The 24,879-nt window shown below is 41.9% G+C and overlaps 1 protein-coding gene across 1 annotated transcript; it reads right to left on the bottom strand.

The window, feature by feature from the left end:
* Positions 1-977: 977 nt before the first annotated feature.
* Positions 978-22,875, bottom strand: LOC116407727 (interferon-induced very large GTPase 1-like). Its single transcript, XM_031893623.1, has 3 exons — positions 22,811-22,875; positions 8,753-9,050; positions 978-6,854 (listed from the first exon to the last, which is right to left on the bottom strand). The coding sequence occupies exons 2-3, from the start codon at positions 9,030-9,032 to the stop codon at positions 2,119-2,121; spliced, it is 5,016 nt and encodes a 1,671-aa protein (XP_031749483.1). The 5' UTR covers positions 9,033-9,050; positions 22,811-22,875; the 3' UTR covers positions 978-2,118.
* Between the last annotated feature and the right edge of the window lie 2,004 nt (positions 22,876-24,879).

Raw genomic sequence — 24,879 nt, 5'->3', positions numbered from 1 at the left:
AATGGCTTTACTGGGGCCTAGTTCTGCTCCCAGGCTCAGTGGGCCTTTATACTGAGAGACAGAGGCAGCCAAAGAGAAAGCCACACCTCCTTGCTAGACACTATATGAGGCTGCAAGGGGTGTGGTCAACCAGACTAAACCAATAGATATGAGTTACATAACTATAAACTAGATACATGGGACTCTGCCCAGTAACAATGGAAATGTGAAGAGTTAGGGTTTAAAGCCATAGGGGAGCTAAATCCTATGGGTCCCTACATATTTTTAGAAGTGTATTTATAGGTAAACTCTACTTTTCACTCACTGATTAGAATGTGGGTGAGATTTTATGTAGTAAGCTCTAAACTCACATTTGAATAAACCTGTACCCTAGGGTTGCCACCTTTTTGGTCAAAACTTACCGCCCAACTTTCAGGGAGGTGAGATGATGGCGGTAGGGAGGTGGGGCAATGATGTATAGGAGGTGGGGCAATGATGTCATGGTGGTGGGGCAATAATATCAGGGGATGGGGAGTTATTGGACTTAGGGCAAAAATTGGGTAGATCAGAACCAGGTGGAGATCTGCCGGCAATGAAGACTGGACCCTTTAGCTGAAAAAGTAAGTACGGCTAAAGAAAGAAAATGGGAATTACAAATCTACCGGCAATAACATTACCAGTAAATTTTTAAAACTGGTTCCAGCCCTAGCTGGTAATTTACCTGCAACTGGAACAACTAAAAAAGTAGCACACTTCCCTTCTGAGGTTTGATTTCAGCATAATAACATGAGGCTACAATTGTTTATTATTTTACCCATGTAAGATGGCCAGTGCAATGCCGATCCTCGAATTTTATTGCTTCTATATTGAAGTTTTTGGTCTGTAACGTTCTCATTGGTCGGTTTTCTTGCATCTTCCTTTGGCAAAATAGTGGGTTCCACTCGGATAGATCCATGTAGGATATTAATTCCCCTCAAAAATCACTCATCAAATTGTGCTATAAAGGGATTTATTGTCAGAATATTTAACATACATCAGTTTGAGTAAATCATATAACAGTTTAATGATATAAGGTTTCATTGCAGCTGTGAGTGATCCTTACAATAATATATATATATATCTAGATCTACAACAATTACAGGTATTTATTATTTATTTCCAGTTCCAATTCCAGGTAAGATTATTTATTATTATTATTATTTATTCATAAAGGACCAAGATGCAGTGTTCTACAGATTATATAGTGATCTATGTAACGTATGTAACTCATTTCAATCAGCGGCAATAGTTCTTGTAATCATTTTCATTTCTCATTTCTAATTATTTTTTTTACTTCGTATTGGGGGTAAATGGGAAATGTGGGGGAGAGTTTATATATTTAGGGTATTATCAAATGTACTAACAAATTCCTATAATAGATGATTAAATATATATTATATTGTACTATATTTAGAGTTATATGGATTTTTTTTTCCCCATTAACCTAAAATCTACCCATTTTCCTTTTAACATGGGATATATGAAATAGAACTTACTAACTTATAGTCTATAATCATATTTTCTCATTAGGACCCTTTGATGGCCAACAAGGACGCCTATATGCATATAATTCTTTATCCCTTTATTCTATCCAGAGACAGAGGCTTCTCAGTGGGCTGTTGGTTTGTGCGACTTTGCTCTTTAGGATCAGGAAGTACAATGTGGCTTTAGTTTCATTCAAATGTTGCCCTGTTAGCGACAACTAACAAAAACCATAGATATTTCCTAATTAAAAGAATAGGCAACACCTATGTTCAGCCCAAGCCCTATTCATTGATCCAGTGTTGAAAAAGGGGGTAAAGTGTCCCTTTAATTAGTTAAACCACATAGCAGTTAGGAAGACAGAAGGGAAGATGAATAGGAGAAGGCCTGAAGAAAGATAATCAATTAAAATGAATCATTAAACTAACCCTTCATAGTTGGCTGTTGGGTTCAGAGATCCCAGAAAGCATTTTCAGTTTCAGGCTGAATATAAGACACAACAGGAAGGCTTTTAATTCAAATGACATGCAAAATAAATCATGTTGATCAAATGAAAGGTTGCATAGTACAGGTCAGTCTATAACATGCTAAAATGTAATGTAAAGTTGCACTTCCCCTTTAACTAAAATGATACACCTCCCTTAGGCTTTGAAGAGCCTTTCCCTCAGTTATCTGGCGCCATGTGGCTGGCAGATCCGCTGGTTTTGCCTCATATTCCTTTGCAAATTCTGTATTAAACTTTGCAAAAATGAATTTCCAGTAGTCTGAGGCTGTGATGCTGGGGTCAGGCTGAATGGCCCAGTCTGGGTAGAATGTGTGGTATTCCTTGTAGGGATGCCATTTCCATGCTGTATCAGCACTGCTGAATTTACTATCAGAGATAACTTGAGTTGAACATATGTCTGTACATAATTTTTCAAGTTCCTCCCCATCCTGATTAGAAGACTGGGAACTCATAGAGTAACTAGAGGTGCATCTTCCTAAACCTTGAGGCCGATGGACAGAGGCAAAGTGTTCTTCATGGTGATCCCCTCCAGCCTCACAGGGGGCCTTGCAGAAGGGACACTGCTTCCCACAGCCAAACACCTTCTTAAACAGCTCTTCCTCTGGTTTCACTGAGGCATTAAACAGTACATCTTCAGTTCTATAGGATTTCAACTCTGATTCCATTGCTTTCTCCGTGTCTGTGAGAAATTCCTCAATATATCTTGAAAACTGCTCAATATCTGTGTTGTTCTGAAAAACTATCACTTTCATGGCTTCTTGTGGGATAACTAATTTGCTTTCAAGCATGAGGCAAAATTGGGTCAGAAAGTCAGAGACAGAGGTTCTGTTTAGTAACTCTGGGCTGTGAAGAACCTCCCTGATATCCTTACAGATACGAGTGAGAATATTTACCTGCAACTTCTCTAGCTTTTGCCCATCACTATACCTATCTAATATGTGATCTATAATCCATCTTTTCACAAACCACTGGTACGAGTTAATATACAGCACAAACTGAGAGAAATCCTGTTGCTCAAGCAGTTCTTTAAGCACAGAGAACTGGAAGAAGGTTCTGCTGCAATATTCTCTTGCACTCTCGCTATTCAGAATGTCCTCTACAATATCATTGCCAATATGCTGGAAAATATATTTGGTTATTGCTGGCTTCAGGCACAGCTCACAGAACTGCCGGGCTCTGCTTTGTGTTTCATCTTTTTTTTGGAATATATTTTCAAACAGTAACTGATATTGAGGCTTTAGGTTTTGCAGACAGAGGACGGGATCATTTTCTCTAAGAAATGTATCATGCATCACCTGGAACCTGGGAGCTGCATTCCCTAAAATATGAAGCTTGATGTCCAACTCAAACTCGTGGGTAAAATGAAGATTTTCAGCTTCTTTCTCACTGAGCCTACTGCTGATTTTGTGGATCAGTTCCCGGCAGTAGGTTCTGTCAAAGTCTTCCTTTGTGTTAACTTTTTCTGTTACATACTCACTGCAAATTCTTGTCAAACAGCAAGCATGGTCCTGTATTTTATCATTAGATTCCTTGGTATACCATTCTTTAGCTCGCTTAATTAATGAGTACCATCCAATATAAACATGGCTTTCAGTTACCTTGAACTCATTTTTTCCAAAGTCACCAAAATGTTTTACTTTAAGAATCTTCTCATTTATTGTTCCCCCTCTGTTAGCCATGTTCATTCTGATTTCTTGCAGCATTTCCTGACTGATGTTACGTTTCTCTAAAGGATTTCTGGGTAACTCGGATAATGTTCTCTCCCACATATTGTCAAATGTGTCTTTCACTTCCTTATCACCTGGATGGGTTCCAATTTGTCTGAACTTTTCCAGAAGGCTGGTAACATTTTCTTCAATTGTTCTTTGGTAATTGCTTTGGATATTTTGTAATTGACGGTTTTGATTTTGGATTCGAAAAACATCATCAACTTTTGCCCCTGCAGATTGTGCCATTTCTTTCCGGAAACATTTCACATCCTGAGAAAAATCAGCTCTGTATCTTTCTATCAGATGAACATTGTTAGATTTACTTTCAAAATATTTCTCTAAGTTGTCCAACATCTTCTTCTCTTCTTCATAAAGAAAAGCATTCAGATGATCTTTATAACCCACACACAGCCCTGAGTGCAGTTCATCTGCTGACTGATTCTTCATACTGTTCTCAGTGCTAATGAGCCAGGTATGAACCTGTTTGCGGAAGTCCCATTCCCACTGAGAGTATTTCATTGCTAAGTGATTGTAAGCTTCAGCTACCAGGCTGTTTCTAAAGCTGAAAATGAAATTCTCATGTTTCACAGAGTTCCACAAGCTTTCCATATATTTAATAAATCCAGCAAATTTATATGGTTGTCGAATGCTTTTCTGTTTCTCCATCAATTTAAACAAATATTGTTTCAGTTCATACACATTCTCACTGTAGCCGGAGCTTACAGAAGCCATGGGTGGGACACCGTACCAAAGCCCAGGAATGTACCAGTTGTCTAAATCAGAGTTATAATCCATTATATCACAGAAACCTGTGATTCCACTTATTTTTTCCATGTTTGCTGCTGCTTTTGTCATTTGGTTGAGCTGATCCAAGAGCTTTGTTCTGTCCCTCATGTTATTATCACGAGCAGAAACATCACTCACATTCTGATGCACAAACTGGCACTTGGGTTTCTCTCTTATTGCATTTATTCTAAGAAATGCATGTGCGGCAATCTGTAAAATGTCTTTCATGTCAGCTACATTTTCTCCAACAATATTGATTATAGTGATATCACTGAGCCCAACCACTAGAGTTGCCAACTCATTGTCATGTTCATAGCTGTCCTCCAGAGAAGCCAGTTCTGGGGCTTTCAGACCTTCTGTGTCAATCACCAGAATAAACTCACAGCCCAGGTTTGCTACTAAATTTTCTTTCACATTAATCAGTGTCATGAAGGCTCCTCGTGTGCATCGCCCACTGGCCACAGGGAACTGCAGCCCAAACATGGTGTTCAGGAGGGTGGATTTCCCTGTGCTCTGCACTCCCAGCACTGTGATTACTCTCATTCTGCATCTTGCCTCTGTCTTCTTATCCAGCTCAGTCAGAATGTCTGTAACCCATTTCATGGGGATGTTAGAGGCATCTCCATCCATCAATTCCAAAGGGAACCCATCCAGCAGGAGATCAGCTGCTATTTTGGGCAGAACAGTTAACTGCCTGCTTGTTGGACTGATTTGTTTTGTTTTCACCATGGAACATTCTGCTTCATAAAACTGCCCCATCTCCCGCAGAAAATGTTCTACTCCCAAAGAACTGTCAGAGATTTGCTGCCCCAGCTGTATAAGTTCATCTTTGTTCATTTCTGATGTAATTTTCTCCTTGTACTCAGCTTGCAATTTCAAAATAATTTTTCGGCTAAGGGAATCAAGTGTGAACTTTATCCATTTCAGGAAATAATGTTTCTCTACCTGTGATAAATGAGTAATGGCAGATATAAATAAAGTCATGCCTGTGGGAAGAGGGTGCCGGTTCTGCTGGTTACGTAAATCCAAGAGCTTCTTCTTCAGCAGAGATTTGTATTGTTCTATAGTTACATCCCCTTGTTTTCTCATCCGGCACAATTCTTTCTCAGTTTGGGACACCTCCTTCCACAGATCCCCTTGTAGCTTCAGTGTTTCTTTCTTATACTGAACCACATCTCGTATCTCTTTAGTAATTTCTGCGGCACGGGCTTTTGCTGTCCGACATTCACTGCACATTTCATCTACCAGGAACTCTGTGGCCGAGTGTGACATGTCCTCAAGTGTTATCCTTTTACAGGAGTTCCCCAGAACATTCTTCATAATTTCATGTATTTTATTCACCAGTTCTGCATCATTTGCTACTTGGTCTTTTCTCAGTATATATTTTGGTCCAATATTCATAAGGGCAGAAAACTTTTTGAAGGATTCTGCAGCCTCTCTACTGATACATTTACCACTTGGAGTAATAATAAAATAGAGTTCTGTGCCAGATTGACTGCACTGTGATAGGGTCTCACTCTCCCTCTCATTAATATTCTCAGCAAACACAAACACTGCGGCTGAGACCTGCATTAGGAAGGCTAACTGGGATTTATTCAACTCTAGATTTCCACGCACATTTGTAATTGCAATGGGTTCTGGGAAGGTAAGGGAATTCTCTTTTCCATCAGGAAAACGCCAGGATATTTCCACTAGGCCATTAGATAACTGCCTGTCAATGTTTCCCCCTGCCATATTTTCATGTATAAAGAAATCATTGTACTGCTGAGCTGGGCTGAGCACTTGATTGAGAATTTTAGATTTAGATAATTTACTTTGCCCCAGTCTCACAAAAGAGAAAAGAGGCATGGGTATATTCACCAGGCTTTCCTCTATAAAAGCCCTGCTCCCTGCTGATGCCTGAGGTCTCCAGCTCCTTACTATGCCTCTCATAGCCCACAGCATGAAGGTGCATTCTGGGCCATCACCAGCAGGGAGCAGCAGTGGGACGGCAAACTGGCACAGGGACATTTTTGAAAAAATCTCTTGTTGCAAAAACAAATCAGAACAATTCAGAAGAACACAAAGAACATCTAAAGGATTAATGGAGTTAGATACGTGATCTTCAGTATCTACACCAAACATATCATCCATTGTTTCTTCTTCCCTGGAAACTGTATCACTTTCCAATAGAAGTGTGTCCCTTGCAGTTCTTTCCACTGCTGCCAGTTTCCTTAGGAGAGTCAAGGGAAGGTCTTGAATAGATTTAGGACCACATTCAGCCATATTCTCTGCTCCATTGTCCAGGATAGCCCTCAGGGTGAGCTTTGAATGTTTATGTTGCTTTATTATGTCAATCAGTGTGTGTCTTTTGCCTGAGGGTTGAAAATTCAAAGTAAAAGTCAGATGAGTCTTACAAGGGCTGTCATTATTATTTCTATATCTTCAGCATATTATTTAGCATTCCAAAGACTATGTTCAGCCATTCAAACCAGTCACTGTCCCAGCAGATGTTATATTCTAATTTCTGAACCCCACCCTCTAGGGTAATCTCATCAGTAGCCAATCAACCTGCCTTTATGTTTTAGAAAAGAAATAAACATAATAAACACAGCATTCACACAAACATGAATGAAGTACAGAGGAACATAAGCCAAATTTATTAGAAATTGAATGTATGGCGAGAAATACATTTTCATGCCCTACAATGCCTCCTGATAGGGTCATTGGGTTCTAATAAATGTGGCCCAGTGCCTTCCAACATAATGTTTTGTGGCGTTTTGGTTTTGCTAAGGGAATGAAGGCGCCCCATGAATAACCAGCCACTTGTAGTGCAGAAGCTTATATGGGGCTCTGCTGTGGGTACAAAAAAATAAATGAAGCTCATCTAAAAATAATGCATTCATAATAGTGGAAAGCACTCGCAAATCTTGGGGGGAAGCGAACTGCTTATGCTGAATGGATGCCTGCATCTTCCACATGGTATTATAAATAATAAGCCATTCTGGAATTGGCATTTTTTATATTTCTTTTTATAATCAGGCCAAACGTATCAATGTACCACTGTGTGTTGGGCAGTATGCGGAGTACTGGCTAGTATTATTTCTGGGTTCCATTCAAGCCAGGTCACTGGAAGTAGTTTGTATGCTTTCCCTATAGTTTAAATGGGTTTCCTCTGCATAATCCAATTCCCCCCACAAAACATACAGAAAGGTTAAATGGCTCCTGATAAAAATGGATTGTAGTTCCACTGGGCAATACCCAAGCAATCAGAATGGGTAGGTTAAAATAAAATACTTGAAATGTTTAATGCTAAAAAAGAAAAGAATATTTATTATGTCATCATTCATTAGAGCACACAGATTCCAAAACTTTGTTTCCAAACTAGTCCCGAGGTTTGGATCACACTTCCACATGGTAATGATTTAACAATGTCCACAACACTGCTCTACAGATGTGATCTACCAGAACATCTGCCTGAAATTCCCATGAAGCACTCAGAGCTCTCACAGAGTGTGCCCTCACCCCCTTATGAAACTGTCTAACCTGATAGCTTAAAGGGGAAGGAAAGGCTAAGTAACTTGGGGGTGCCAAAATGTTAGGCACCCCCAAGTGACTTAGATCGCTTACCTTTTACCCCGGGCTGGTGCCCCAGTTAGGAGAAAAAAGCACCAGCCCAGGGTACCTGTAGGAAGCACTTCCTCCTTCCTTTCTCTTCTGCCGGCGAAATCCGTCGGCCGGCACATGCGCAGTAGAGTGAAAAGCCGACTTATTATTATTTCTACCAAAGGTCATAACTTTGCACTTATCAACATTGAACCTCATTTTCCAGTTTGCTGCCCAGTTTTCCAATTTTGTCAAATCGCTCTGCAAAGCGGCACATCCTGCATGGAACTTATAGTTTTGCACAATTTAGTGTCATCAGCAAAAATAGAAACAGTACTGTCTATGCCCCCCCCCAGGTCATTAATAAGCAAGTTAAAAAGCAAAGGCCCAAGGACTGACCCCTGCGGTACTCCACTAACCACACTGGTCCAATTAGAAAATGTTCCATTTACCCCCACTCTGTGTAATCTATCCTTCAGCCAGTTCTCTATCCAATTACAAATATTATGTTCTAGGTCAATCAATGGTAGGGGGCAGGGAAAACCCATAGGTGTGTAGGCTGCCATAGTGACCAGGGAAAAATAAATCATCTTAATAATTCGTTACTATAACAGTGCACAAAAAATGTAAAATATTTAAATATAAGATGGAAATATTTATTACTCACTCTCGCTTTCCAATACACCAGACAGAGCTGGGAACCTGGGTCTCAGGGTTTCAAGTTGGCCGAGTAATTTCCGATAGTCGGCGTCTCCTCTCTGTAGCACATAATTTAATAACCGTTCCGCTCGCTCTTTGGGGCTCTCAGCTCTACCGATGTGTATATCCTTGTCTGGGTCAATGGTGAGGAAGGAATTCGGTATGAGAGCAGCACAGAGAGAATCTTCGCTGTAGATTTCAGTTAATCTCTCTATCAGTCGCTCTATGGTGCCCAGTGCAGGATCCATGATTCCTGTCTGTCCAACCTGAAAATATTTAGCAACAAGGGGTTATTAAAATTTAGTTTAAAATGTCAAAGACTACTTATACCCTAAATGGAGTTAGCCGAATCCTTGATGGAGAAGGACCTATCTATATTATGGTTATAACAATTTATTTGGAATATAAAAGGTTACTGTTTGAAAGAGGTCAGCAATTAGTAGTCTCCTGTATTTCTGTGAGTTCCAGTTCCAGCCCTCACCAATCACTGCCAAACATTAAAGACCATATTTGTAGGAGTATGCATTTAACGCAACTGGTTTCCCTGCCAGATCCTTACATATCCTCTCCTTCTGTGCAAAACCCCTAGGAGTGAACACTTTGGTCACACTGTAACACTCATAGGACAAGTCATCTAATCATAACTCTGCACTAGCGATGCAGATCCAGATTTTTAAATTAATAAACTCTCTCTGACCTTATTTAGTTTTAAACTTTAATCAGCCAGAATGCATTTTAAAGGACAAGTAAGTCAAAAATATTGATGTGCACTTTTTGTAAGGCCATCAACCACCGTTACTAACTCTTCTTTCCATCCAGAATGTTCCTCAATGGGTGGTATTTTTACCCTGCAACACCACCTTATCCAACTTTGTTACAGAAAAGACCACAACAGGTGTTCTACTGCTTTAAGAAAGTCTGTCCAGGTAGCCTATCATGGTGTATCTAGCCCCCACAGCATGCCACCTCAACACCTGGTTACAGACATGGTCTTTTCAGAAAGAACAAAGGATCATCTTTTCATTCTAAAAGTCTGACAGCACTTTAGGCTTCCTATTATATGGCAGTATCAGAACCAAGCAGTTGTTCTTAATGGTCATGAATGTTTGATAAATCTTAATGAAAAATAAGTGGCTCAGTTCTATGGCAAATGGGGGAGGAAATCTTCTTGAAAAAAGACTTCCCAAAGCCTTTTTAATGGCTCACCATTAATCAGTGTGAGCCCGGGTATATAAATCCCAAGCTCTCTGCCAAAACTAATTTAACACTGGCTCACCCAGTGACTTATGTGTACAGGCCCCGGACCCTCCAACGCACAACTTCAAAACACTCCTGATAAAACTATAGGGAAAATACACTCACTGAAGACAAGTGTTTGGTCCAGGTGCAGCGCCCCAAACCCGTAGCTTGGGGTGTAACCGAACATCAACTGAAGGAGAAATGGCACGCACTCCTTAATCCACCAAAACTTGTCTTTATTGTAGAGATCTAAAACAACAAAGTCCTGCCCATTTCTCCTTCAGTTGATGAATGTTCGATCAACAAAATTCTGGCCCTCTAATGATATATGTAATTGGAGCCCACCATTAAGAGAGGCAGCTCACACTGGATGGATACTTAATAACAGACTCTCTTTGTTCATATCAGCAACCTTAAATGAACTTACAGACCCACTGTTCCACCAAACCGGAATGTTTTTTTTATCTTTGCAGCTCTTGCACAATTTAATTTAGGAGTAGAATGGAAGAAGACCAACATCTGGGGGCAGATCTACTAAAATTTGATTCAAATAAGCTAATTTCTACGAATGTCCGCAACATTTACTAAAAAGTATGAACTTAAAAAGTCTGTGCACAGGTACAGCCGAGAGTCATCTGATGGCAGACTGACAGGATTAGGAGGCAGAGCTAAAGGCACAATCATTAGTACAAGGCACAGGTACAGCCGAGAGTCACCTCATGGCAGACTGACGGGATTAGGAGGCGGAGCTAAAGGCACAATCATTAGTACAAGGCACAGGTACAGCCGAGAGTCACCTCATGGCAGACTGACGGGATTAGGAGGCGGAGCTAAAGGCACAATCATTAGTACAAGGCACAGGTACAGCCGAGAGTCACCTCATGGCAGACTGACGGGATTAGGAGGCGGAGCTAAAGGCACAATCATTAGTACAAGGCACAGGTACAGGCGAGAGTCTGTACCCCCGCCTAATGATTTACAATTTAGTGGTTGAGCACAACTTTCCCTTTTCTTGTGTTATTGTTTATACAGGAGCAGTGTCTAGCTCCATGTTGTAGCCCCCACTATTCCCAGCTACAGTCAGGTGATCCCAATGGAGCCAATAAAAGGGCAACCATATGGGAGTTTTAACCTTATAAGCAAGAATGTTGCAGGTAAAACTTAGTCCCTTTGGTCAGTACTAATCTTAAATTACTTATATAGGTCAGTCAGTGTAGGACTGGCCAGAAGGGATGACTGTGACACAGTTGGCCAGCTTGAAGTATATTGCAATGTACGGACAAACAATCCCTCCTTTGGGTCTGGGGAGGGAAGGCATTTCTTAGTAGCTGAATGCACAGAATGTCCTAATGTCCTATTTCTACATATTGATAATGGGTGAGTGCAGAGGATCTTTTGCGGTTGTTTATATGTATTTTGTGGTCACAGTCTCATTGCACTCCCGCCTAATGATTTACAATTTAGTGGTTGAGCACAACTTTCCCTTTTTCTTGTGTTACAGGCGAGAGTCACCTGATGGCAATCTGACAGGATAAGGAGGAGGAGTTAAAGGCTAATTTACATATATACATGTAACCCTTTCTTGGCACACTCACTTATTTTGGGCTGTAACATCACTGCCTCAACCCCCATACCATCTGCCCTGGGTTCAGGTTTAGCCTCTGGTAAAGGTGGCAACCCTAATGGCCCTGTAGGAGTGAATATGAGAGCTGCACACACTGTATGCAACAATATAGGGGTGGAGAACAATAAGCCAATGATATTCTTGCCCATTCTTGTTATTGAAGCTCTACTGAAGGGCAGGGGAACCAGAGGAGAAGTAGGAAAGGGTCTGGCACAGCATGGGATGGCCAAGTTATGGTGCATCAAGGGGTCACACATTTACACACATTTACACACTGTCACACATTTACACACATTTACACACTGTCACACATTTACACACATTTACACACTGTCACACATTTACACACATTTACACACTGTCACACATTTACACACATTTACACACTGTCACACATTTACACACTGTCACAAAACTTTTACACACACATGTATACACAAATCATTTTTTTTTTCATTTTACCACTTTGTTTTTAGTTTCTTTTCCCTAAAAACTGTTTATTTTGACAGCGTGACTATTGGATCAGATATTCTGACCACTAATTACACTGTTGCGTGACTTATTTTGTTCTTTCACTGATTTGCACAATTTTTGTGGTTATATCGCATTTTATCCCTGTATAAGTGTTCCTAATCTGATTTTAGCGTAGCTTTGCCAGGTGTAACTTTGGTGTACAAAAATAACTTTACCTATTTTGAATTCATCAGAATGTGTACTTTACAAAAATATATGGTTTTCTGGGGGTCTCTGTATAGTTAGGGGGGTTACGGCACATAATACACTAAAAGGGCCTCCGTATGCAAAAGCTGAGTTGGCAGGCGAGAAATCCATAGGAGCTATTTTCATTTTGGGGTCAGTACATACCACAGACTTTGGTATATCTATGCATATTGGGCATCAAACTGTTCAGTAGGCCTCTGGTGTTCCTATTTTGGGTGACTTGCCTTTGTACGCAAGAAATTGTGTGAGATAAATGCGGCAAATTGCAACATTTTTAGGCAATTTTCTGAAATGTCATAAAAACAACTAAATTTAGGAAAGCTCTGCAGATTGGTACTTTGGTGTAGAAAGGACTCTTTACCCGTGTTGGATTTGTCAGAATGTGTACTTTACAAAAATATATGGTTTTCTGGGGGTCTCTGTATAGTTAGAGGGGGGTTACTGCACATAATACACTGACAGGGGGCTCTGTATGCAAAAGCTGAGTTGGCAGGCGAGAAATCCATAGGAGCTATTTTCATTTTGGGGTCAGTACATACCGCAGACTTTGGTATATCTATGCATATTGGGCATCAAACTGTTCAGTAGGCCTCTGGTGTTCCTATTTGGCGTGATTTGCCTTTGTACATAAGAAATTGTGAGAGATAAATGTGGCAAATTGCAACATTATTATGCAATTTTCTGAAATCTTATAAAAATCTGCAAATTTAGGAAAACTTTGCTTGGCTTGGTACTTTGGATTAGAAAGACACGGGTACCCATTATAGATTCGGGGGAATGTGTACTTTCCAAAAATATATGGCTTTCTGGGGTGAGTGTACTTTTTTGTAGCTTTATCCCACATGAAGGATGTAAATGTGTTGATTTTGCTGGAGCTGAAATGACAGAAATGGCAGATCATATGGGGGTATGTTCCCATTGGGGCCCCTACATGCCACATACTTAGCTAAACCTATAGATATTGGGCATCAAACTGTTCAGTGGACCCCTGGCGTTCATATTTAGGGTGTTTTATTTGGTTACTTTATGACCTGTAGGAGATAAGATACTATAGACTGGAAGCCTTGAAGCGATTTTTTAAAAATTTCACAAATTTTGATAAAAACCAATAACTTTAGGAAAGCATTGTGACTTGTTAGTTTGGAGTAGACAGATAGTTGTGCCTATTCTGGATTCCCCAGAATCTGTTCTTTCCAAAAATATACAATTTTCTGGGATAAACATAGTTACATAGTTACATAGTTAGTTACACAGGGTTGAAAAAAGACCAGTGTCCATCAAGTTCAACCCATCCAAGTAAACCCAGCACACCTAACCCACACCTACCAATCTATACACTCGCATACATAAACTATAATTACAACCACTAGTACTAACTGTAGATATTAGTATCACAATAGCCTTGGATATTCTGATTGATCAAGAACTCATCCAGGCCCCTCTTATAGGCATTAACAGAATCTGCCATTACCCCATCTCTAGGAAGGGCATTCCATAACCTCACTGCCCTCACCGTGAAAAACCACCTACGCTGCTTCAAATGGAAGCTCCGTTCCTCTAATCTAAAGGGGTGACCTCTGGTGCGTTGATTGTTTTTATGGGAAAAAAAGAGCATCCCCCAACTGCCTATAATCCCCTCTAATGTACTTGTACAGAGTAATCATGTCCCCTCGCAAGCGCCTCTTTTCCAGAGAAAACAACCCCAACCTCGACAGTCTCACCTCATAGTTTAAATCTTCCATCCCCTTAACCAGTTTAGTTGCACGTCTCTGCACTTTCTCCAGCTCATTAATATCCTTCTTAAGGACTGGAGCCCAAAACTGCACTGCATACTCAAGGTGAGGCCTTACCAGGGACCTATAAAGGGGCAAAATTATGTTTTCATCCCTTGAGTCAATGCCCTTTTTTATACAAGACAGCACTTTATTTGCTTTAGTAGCCACAGAATGACACTGCCTGGAATTAGACAACTTGTTATCAACAAAAACCCCTAGATCCTTCTCCATTAAGGATCCCCCCAACACACTACCATTCAGTAGATAGTTTGCGTTTATATTATTTCTACCAAAGTGCATAACTTTGCACTTATCAACATTGAACCTCATTTTCCATTTTGCTGCCCAGTTATCTAATTTTGTCAAATCGCTCTGCAAAGCGGCACATCCTGCATGGAACTTATAGTTTTGCACAATTTTGTGTCATCAGCAAAAATAGAAACAGTACTGTCTATGCCCACCTCCAGGTCATTAATAAACAAGTTAAAAAGCAAAGGCCCAAGGACTGACCCCTGCGGTACTCCACTAACCACACTGGTCCAATTAGAAAATGTTCCATTTACAACCACTCTTAGTACTCTATCCTTCAGCCAGTTCTCTATCCAATTACAAATATTATGTTCTAGGCCAATATTCCTTAATTTGATCATTAACCTTCTGTTAGGTACTGTATCAAACGCTTTAGCAAAGTCCAAGTAGATGACATCAACTCCCATTCCAGCATCAAGGTTCCTGCTCACCTCTTCATAAAAGGCGACTAAATTAGTCTGGCAAGATCTGTTACGCATAAAACCATGCTCCAAGCCAGACCTCAATGAATCCTGAAAAATTAAGTGAAGAGGTTTGGCAATCACAGCGCTCAGCTCATTTAATACCCTGGGATGAATCCCATCCGGCCCTGGACCTTTGTTTACCTTTACATGTTCAAGTCTCTTTTGAATTTCCTCCCAAGTGACCCATGCGCCAGTAGCTAAATTACTCGAACTGGGCATATTACAAGGGAAGCCTTCATTATCTGGCTCCTCAGATGTATAGACAGATGAAAAATAAGAGTTCAAAATTTCAGTTTTTTCCCCGTTCTCATCAACCAACGTACCCCCCCGTGATAATAAGGTTCCCACCCCTTCTTGCTTCATTTTTTTACTATTCACATAATTAAAAAATAATTTAGGATTCTTTTTACTCCTAGCTGCAATATCCCTTTCCATTTCTATTTTAGCTTGCCTGATAGCTTTTTTGCTGCTTTATTTGCTTCCTTGTACCTGATGAAAGCCCCAGCTGCCCCAGCTAACTTGAATGCCCTAAAAGCACATTTTTTCTTACCTCGACAATAACACTTTTATTCAGCCATAAAGGTTTTGCTTTGCGATGCCTCTCCTTGCTTACTAGGGGGATATACTGTTGCGTATACCTACAAAGCAATGTTTTAAAGATGTTCCATTTCCCTTCTGTGTCTAACCCCATGAAAAGCCTTTCCCAGTTGACACATTGCAGAGATGCCCTTATACTGGCAAAGTCTGCACGTCTAAAATTGAGCGTTTTAGTTACTCCCTTATAGCGCTGTCTCTGCAGCATTATCTCAAAGGAGACCATGTTGTGATCACTGTTCCCCAAATGCTCACCCACACAAATGTTAGAGATGAGTTCATTATTATTAGAAATCACCAGGTCCAAAATAGAGTCATTCCTAGTGGGTTCTTGAACCGCCTGAAATAAAAAGTTGTCATTTAGCATATTTACAAACCTACTAGCTTTTTCTGACTTAGCCCCCCCATTACTCCAGTCGATGTCCGGATAATTATAAAGTCCCCCATAATAACAACTTGACCCAGTTTTGAAGCCTCCTCCATTTGCAACAATAGCTGGGCCTCATCCCCCTCATCTATACTGGGGGTTTATAGCATACACCAATGATCATTTTCTTTGTGACCTTCAGCCCTACTGAAATTTCTACCCAAAGAGATTCAATGTTTTCATTTGTAATGTCTTTATTACATGGCTTTAAATCTGACTTTACATAAAGACAAACCCCTCCACCCTTTTTAATCTCTCTGTCCCTCCTAAAAAGTGTATAACCATTTAAATTCGCAGCCCAGTCGCATTTATCATCCCACCAGGTCTCAGTGATACCTATTAAATCATAGTTTTCAATACATGCAATAGCTTGCAGCTCCCCTAATTTACCCGACAAGCTACGCGCATTAGCCAGCATGCAGCGGAGATTATTGCTCCTCCCTCTGATGCTTACATTAGCTAAGGGAGAATTAGAGCTAAGGCAATTATGAGACTGTTAGTGGAATTTGTGGCCTTGAAATCTAAAGTATGCAGCTTTCTGGGGCAGTGCTTTGGGAATTTGGTAGTGTACTGCTGGGAGTTTTTGACCTATACAAGTGAGAAATCTCAATAAATATATATTTGGTATTGGCACGTTCAGGAGACACGGGACTTTCCAAATCAGTTGTATTTTCATGCATAAAATCATTTCCTGGTCATCCCCAGGCAGCATGAAAAACACAAATGGGTAGGCTCCCCTGTCAGTATGCAGAAGAAAACACACCTCCTTATTAAGTTTAAATACCTCCCCCCAATGGCACCTCCCTGTCTTTGTTTTCTTCTGTCAGTAACACAGTCAGAGCAGGTCACACTCACAGGTCCGTTGGGATCAGATTACCGGGTGCAGTTTTTTGGCAGTGTCTCTCCACCCGAAGCCCTGCCGTTATCAGCTGCGGCTGTGTGAGCAGGGAACCTCTGCGGCAGGTTTCTGTGCCTTTTGGCTCCGTCCAGCGCTACTGCGCTCCCTTCAGACCGGCTACCCGGAAGTGACGTCATCGGGGTGCGCGCGAGGTTTAAAAAACCTCAGTGTGTTGGCAGATCCTGCCCTTAGTAGCGGTTCTCGGCGTTTCTTCGGCGTTTTGCGAGGAAACATGGATCCAGCTGCCCCTAAACGTGCCGCCTCTCGTATGCCTGGGTGAGTGTTGATCTGCTTCAGTTTTTTTTTTTTTTTTTTTTTCCCCCCCCTGGTTTTTTTCTACTAACTGCGAAAAGAACTGCCAAATCTACTTAGTATTATTTTTTTCCATGTGTGCATTAGTGATTCTGCCCCTGTTGAAGAACCTTCTTCTAAAAGGGACAAGCATCACAGTAAGGAAAGCAAATCCAGTACTAGGACTTGTAAGGCTTGTGATAGTCCTGCAATCAAAAATAAGAAGTTATGTCAGGCCTGTTTTGATGATTATGCTGCCAGAGACCTTACTGACCTTTCTGCCACTCCTGCTATGGTTCATGATACTTGTCTGGATAAACCTTCCACTTCTTCTAGCATGCCGGTAGATCAATCTACCATTATGAAATGGATTAAACAAGCCGTATCTGAAACTGTTAACGTTTCTACTAATAAAGCCCCTGTTGCCTCCCAGGTCCTGATGTCTTCAGAGGATGAGGGTGAATGTTCTTTGTCTGAGGAGGAGAGTCAGGAGGATATTCAGTGTTTTGAGGCTAGATTTATCCCTTCTTTAATCAAAGCGGTCAGACGGACCTTAAGTTTGGAAATTCCGCAGGCGGAGACAGCATCTACTTCCCTCTTTACTAAGAGGAAGAAGCCTTCTTTTCCCATTCACCCAGAGATCAAGGAGCTGATTAATCAGGAGTGGAGTAAAGGCTCAAAAAAGTCGCCTGTGGAAGCTAAGTTTGCACAATTGTACCCCTTTGCAGCAGAGGATTCTGAGGTTTGGGAGAATACTCCCACAGTTGATGCTCCGGTTGCCCGCCTGTCCAAAAAGACCGCTCTCCCTATAGATGACATCTCGGCTTTGAAACATCCGATGGATAGGAGATTGGAGACGGAGTTGAAGAAAGCATATTTGACAGCAGGGGCAGCCTGCAAGCCGGCGGTTGCAGTTGTGTCGGTAGCCAAGGCTATGTCTATCTGGGCAGAGAATATTGAGCAAGCAATTTTGGAAGATTCTCCCAAGGACAAGCTAGCTGAAGCACTTTTAGATCTCAAGAAAGCGGCAGATTTCTGTCTAGAGGCATCAGTGGATCTTTCTAAGCTGGCTGCCCGGAATATGATTTATGTTGTTGCCGCTCGTCGCGCCTTGTGGCTGCGTGTTTGGTATGCTGATACAGCCTCAAAGAATACTCTCTGTAGATTGCCATATGAAGGGAAACGTCTTTTCGGAAAGAATTTGGATGAGATCATCTCTAAGTCAACAGGAGGTAAAAGTACCTTTTTGCCTCAAACAAGACATTTTCAAGAACCTAAGAAGCAGTTAGATAGATACCCTTATAGGCGTAGGGAAGAAGCTAGATCCTACAGGCCTGGTAAGGAGTCTAGGGCTCCATGGCGCACTGGTCGCTCGGCCTTTTTTCGTTCCAACAAACCTAAAGTCTCCAGATCCCCCAAGCATCAACCTAAGCCCCAATGAGATGAGGCCGGTCCAGTCGTCTGTGGGTGCGAGATTATTGAAGTTTCAGCAGGTCTGGGCCGAAGACATAAAAGACGAATGGGTACTTTCAATTATTTCAAGGGGGTATCGTCTGGAGTTTACAAGGAAACCTGTAAGAAATCATTTTATGGCTACGAAAGCAAAGCCAGAAAACCATTTAATCCTGCAGGATTACATTTCGCAGTTGCTGGTAAAGGAGGCAGTCCAACCGGTTCCCCCAGAGCAAAGGGGGCAAGGATTTTACTCACCTCTGTTTCTAGTAACAAAGGCATCGGGAGAGTTGCGACCGATTTTAGATTTAAGAGAGTTAAACGAATTCATAAAGCCTCAGCGTTTCAAGATGGAATGCCTGAGCCTGATAAAGGCAGCGGTGCAACCAGGGGATTGGCTGGCATCCCTAGACTTGAAGGATGCCTACTTACACGTTCCAGTGGCAGTGGAACATCAAAAGTATCTCAGGTTTGCATGGAAGAACCAGCACCTGCAGTTCCGGTGTCTGCCGTTCGGGCTCTCTACATCCCCAAGAACATTTACGAAGGTCTTGGTTGTCCTAATAGCGAAATTGAGAAAGGAGGGCATAGAAATCTACCATTATTTGGACGATCTGCTCGTAGTGGCAAGGAGCAGGTCGATACTCCTTCATCATGTAGCACAAGTCAGGAAGATCTTAGAATGCTATGGATGGATCATAAACGAGGGCAAGAGCCAACTGGAGCCTTCCCAGACCATCATTTACCTAGGTGCTTTCTTCAATACGAAGATAGGGATGGTTTCTCTTCCCCATCACAAGATCATGTCGATTTCAGCAAAGACCAAGCAGTTGATGTCTTGTCAGAGTCTCCCAGCCAGGGAGTTTATGGCCTTGTTGGGTCTGTTAACATCCACCATAGGCCTGGTAAAGTGGGCGAGGTGGAAGATGAGAATCATCCAGAGATGTTTTCTCTCCCAATGGAGATCGGAATCTCAGGACTGGTCGCAGATTATTCTTCTTTCTCGGAAGATGAAAGTACAGCTTCGTTGGTGGCAGAAACCAGACAATCTTCGCCAGGGTTATCCATTGGCAGAACCCAACTGGGTAGAAGTATTTTCGGACGCATCAGGTCAAGGCTGGGGAGCTCATACAATGGAAGTGTTAGTCCAGGGTTCATGGAATTCAGATCTATCCCATCTCCCCTCGAATGTGTTGGAGCTGAGGGCAATTATGGAGGCCCTGAAGCACCTCAGGCCATATTTGTGGGGTACTGCTGTGAAGATAAGGTCAGACAACATGTCGGCGGTTTCCTACATCAGAAAGCAAGGTGGGACAGGCAGTACCAGGCTGATGAGAGAGGTCAAGCCAATCATGGATTGGGCTCAAACCTACCTAGTGGATATTACAGCAGTTCACATAGCTGGAGTCAAGAATCATCAAGCGGATGCCTTGAGCAGGATCTTAATAGACAGAGGGGAGTGGGAACTGAAGAAGGAGATCTTCAGTTGGATAACCTCCAGATGGGGCACCCCATGGATAGATTTAATGGCCTCGGAGAGGAACCACAAAATCAGTCGTTTCTTCTCCAGGATCCCATCCCCTCGGGCGATGGGGACGGATGCATTCTCACAGAACTGGGAGAGTCTTTGGGCCTATGTGTTTCCTCCGTTCCCTCTGATCTTCAGAGTGTTGAGGAAGATTCTAGTATCCCACATGGATGTGATAGCAATAATCCCGAACTGGTCTCGCAGACCATGGTACCCGTTACTCAAACGTCTTTCAATCCAGAAACCTCTGACATTGCCTCTAGTGGAGGATCTAATAAGTCAAGGCCCTTATCTTCATCCGAACCTTTCCAAGCTCAACTTGGCGGCTTGGAGATTGAAAAGTCCAGATTAAGATTACAAGGCTGTTCTGATCAGGTCATACAAACCCTAGTCCATTCAAGGAAACGATGTACAGTCAACACATACGACAGGATCTGGGATCGATTTGTCTCCTGGGCGCAGGAGAAAGGCTATGATCCTTTGAATCCCTCAACACCTATCATTCTGGATTTTCTTCAATCCGGTTTGGACTATGGCTTGAGTATAAGTTCACTGAAGGTACAAGTTTCAGCTTTGTCCGCAGTTCTAGGGAAGAGATGGGCTGAGGAGCCATTGATTGAACAGTTTTTCAAAGCGGTATTAAGAATTAACCCGCCAGTCAGAAAATCAGCCCCACCATGGGACTTACCATTGGTCCTCAAAGCTTTATCTTCTCCACCCTTCGAGCCAGTTGATCAGATCTCATTATGGTATCTATCCCTTAAGACTATCCTTCTCGTGGCTCTGACTTCTGCCAGGAGAATTTGTGAGTTGCAAGCCTTATCAGTGGAACAACCATATACTGTTTTTCACGAAGGAAAAGTTGTCTTGAGACCTGTGCCTTCCTTTTTACCAAAAGTTGTTTCAAAATTCCATTTGGATGAACCTATTATTTTACCTGCCTTTCCAACAGATGGCGAACCAAGTGCTCTGGATGTGAAGAGAACCTTGGAAATATATATTAAAAGAACAGAACCTTTTAGGAAGTCTGAAAGGCTGTTTATAATTCCTGCCGGATCAAGAAAAGGAGAAGCAGCTTCTAGGAGCACCCTAAGTAGCTGGATAGTTAAAGCTATCGTAGGAGCCTATAAGGAACAGGGCAGATCATCACCTAAAGGTATCAGGGCGCATTCCACTAGAAGTGTGGCGGCCTCTTGGGCGGTGGAGGCAGGTGTGTCGTCAGAGTCCGTGTGCAGAGCTGCTACTTGGGCATCTTCAAATACATTTATTAAGCATTACAAGCTAGATTTAATTTCGTCGGCTGAAACCCAGTTTGGGCGTTCAGTCTTGTCCGCACTTAGAAAATAAATTACACGCATCAGGTTTTGTCTCCCTCCCTTGTTTATTGCTATGGTATTTACCCATTTGTGTTTTTCATGCTGCCTGGGGATGACCAGGAAAGGAGAAAATTGTTTCATACTTACCGTAATTTTCCTTTCCTGGTCATCCCCACGGCAGCATGCCCACCCTATTAACCTTTCTGCTTTATTTTACAGCTTGAAAACTAAGACAGGGAGGTGCCATTGGGGGGAGGTATTTAAACTTAATAAGGAGGTGTGTTTTCTTCTGCATACTGACAGGGGAGCCTACCCATTTGTGTTTTTCATGCTGCCGTGGGGATGACCAGGAAAGGAAAATTACGGTAAGTATGAAACAATTTTCTCCTTTTTGTTTCTGGTATGTGTGTTTATATTATGGAAAATTTGATTTTTTTTTTCATTTTTAGACATTTAGAAGCCTATATCTTGTTACAGAATTGGGGTAAATTCCTGGGTAAACTAAAAGTCCCCCAGAGGAAAGTGAAACAGTGCAAAATGTTCAAAAACTGTCTGGCAGTACAAGTTCCGCTTTGACCAAAACACGGCTGGCAGTAAAAAGGTTAAAGGGGATATCCAACCAAACCTGTATTTTTGAAGGGAAATGTAATTCTATGCAACCCTCTATTATACACTCAGTACTCATTTGAATTGGTTTTACAGTTATTTGTAAATATAATTGCAATTGAAAGCAGTGTCTGTCCCCTCCTTCTTGTTTTTTGACTCTTCAAACAGTGTAACAGGAGCCAGGTAACCCCAAAACCCATTAATCATCTGGAGATTGATTCGACTGATAGTCCTGCGATTCTGCTGCAATGAGTATTATCCCTCAAGAAAAATTTCTGTCCATATATCAATAAGAAATAAAGAGAAGCCAGGGCTCTGGCCCTGGGTAGGGGCTGGGGGTTCTCTATACTGATTAAAAAAGTAAAAAGACAATTGGGCAGGTTACTGTTCTTGATCACAAGGACCTGTGCCCCCCCCCCCACCCCCTGTAAATAAGCACCTTTGTCTGAACAGTAAATCAAGCTTATTCCCACTCTGTACCCGGATTAATAAGGGATCCTTTGTAGCACTGTGTATTAGTCCCTATAGTATAATAGCCCAGTAATAAATGGAATACATAAATAAATCCCTGATATTATTCATAAAAAATGAAAGTATGTTAAATATTAGCAGATGCAGCAGAGTTCCCAATATTAAAGTCCATGTATGCCTTGCTCCTCTGGAAGATATTGGGCTGCGGCACAGTATAGAAATGCTTTTTATTTTTCTCTGCATCCCCAGACTGCAGAACCCCACCCATGCCCTCTCCCTGCTATTGATAAGAATTTCCATCCATATATTTACCTTAGGTCCTTGGAACAAAGCCCATCAGAGCCGGGTCTCTCTATCCGTCAGAATCTGCAGTAAATAAAAACAGGAGGGTCCGATTAATATAAAAGCTCATCAGCCTCAGACAGGAGGAAGATGCCTCTCCCAGCTCAGATGTATAAGGCAAAGGCTGCATTTAGATGACTTTCATATTTAACTTGCAAGGAAAGAAATGTATTGATTCCCCTAAGTGGTATAAGGGCTGAGCATTATACATTGGGGCATATTGCTGATTAAAGGTGACATATAGCATACCCCCCAACTGTCCCGCTTTGAGCGGGACAGTCCCGCTTTTAATAGTGCATCCCACTGTCCCGAATAGTTCCATGAATGTCCCGCATTTCTGTAATACATTCATGGAACTATCAGCGACAGCGGAATGCTATAAGGTTGTGCCCCGTGTGTATGACGTCACATGTACGCAGGGGGTGCAAACTTATAAAAGGGCCTGTCGCCGCCGGGCGAGGAGCCTCATAAGGAGAGGAGCTGCTGAGGAAGGAGCATGTATGGGGGCATTGTGTATGGGGGCAATTGGGGGTACTGTGTATGGGGGCAATTGTGGGTACTGTCTATGAGGGAATTGGGGCACTGCCTATGGGGTCAATTGGGGGCACTGTCTATTGGGCCATTGGGGGCACTGTGTATGGGGGGCAAAACTGGTACATAGTTATAACTCACTTATAACTGACTGCCTTCTCTCTATGTTTATTTTTTATATGTAGGAGCTGCTATATTGTTTTCCTTAAGTCGTACAGTATGAGTGTATAGCACATTTGCGTCTGATCCCACCATTTCATCTATATAAAAGGAGTATTTTTAGAAAAAAACGGGGTGTGTTAGTTGGGGCGTGGCCACAAAAGTGGGCGTGGTCAAAAACTTGCTGCGCTGCGTGCGACAAATCTTTTTGTCCTTCTTTTCATTATTCAAATATTAGGAGGTATGATATAGGATAAAGGAAAACCCCTAACCCTGTAGGCAATTATGAATAATATACAGTGCTGGTTTCCCTTTGGGCTAAACATTAAAGTGGACCTGTCACCCAGACATGAAAATCTGTATAATAAAAGTCCTGTTCAAATTAAACATGAAACCCAAATTCATTTTTATATTAACACATCCAAACCCATTATAAAGGCATTTAAAAATCACAGCTGTCAATCATATATTGCTTGCCCCGCCTCTATGCCTTAGGCATAGAGGCGGGGCAGACAGTAACTTTAGCTTTCCATTCAGCACTTCCTAGATGTCACTGCACATCTCACTTTTCCCCTCCCTCCTCCTCATCTAATTGTGTAGCCAGTGCATGGGCATGGGCATCAGGTCCCCCATTCTATCACATAAACAAGATTTTGGCATGATACAAAGCTTGCCTTAATAACAGTGTCCACAAAATGGTGCCTTCCTGCTTGCTTTGATTGAGTAATTCCAAGATGGAAGGATACAAGATTTATATTATTTATATAGCGTAAGTAAAGTTTATTTTGCTCAACTAACAATATAGAAAATAATTTGGACTTATTTCTTAGGGTGACAGGTCCGCTTTAACCCTATCTGTAACAATGGCCCCTTTATTGGAGCTCCCTATAGATCCTCTCAAGTCCCTGTCTGGGTTTCACATGAGGGGTGGGCGTGTCCTAACAGTCCCTGCCAGAAGCACAGTAGGAGGGGGAGAGCCAATCACAGCCCTGCACTCACACAAGCACAGACAGGCTCAGCCTATCCTACAGTGCCGCCGGCCCCCCTGCACAGCCTGGGAACAGAGGCAGCAGGAAGTGGAACAGATGGGTGGGGCTAGTGGGGTATTTGGAGAAATTTTCAATAAATCAGCCTGAAATGCTATTTTTTAAAGCCCATTCCTTCTGTATTTAGATGAGTACAGTTCATTGGCACAATATTGTTTTTCACACAATATGTCCCCTTTAAGGGTACATTGTTTCCCTGTGTGGGGTCTCTATGAATACTATGAGCCACCAAGAGAAGGCTCTCTTTTGGAAACCTGGGATGCAGATTTTACAGGTGTTAAAAGGCAGTTATGCTAAGGACTG

Source organism: Xenopus tropicalis, chromosome 9 (genome assembly GCF_000004195.4).
Source record: "Xenopus tropicalis strain Nigerian chromosome 9, UCB_Xtro_10.0, whole genome shotgun sequence".
Lineage (NCBI taxonomy): Eukaryota > Metazoa > Chordata > Amphibia > Anura > Pipidae > Xenopus > Xenopus tropicalis.
The sequence above is the reverse complement of the archived record's forward strand: the minus strand, read 5'-3'. Positions and strand labels throughout refer to the sequence as shown.

What these genes read in the sequence shown, in the direction of transcription:
- LOC116407727 (XM_031893623.1), bottom strand. Translation starts at nt 9,032, where the DNA reads ATGGATCCTGCACTGGGCACCATAGAGCGACTGATAGAGAGATTAACT. An exon ending in TGGTGTATTGGAAAGCGAGA is followed by an intron (nt 6,855 to 8,752) that starts GTGAGTAATAAA and finishes TTCAACCCTCAG; the next exon opens with GCAAAAGACACACACTGATT.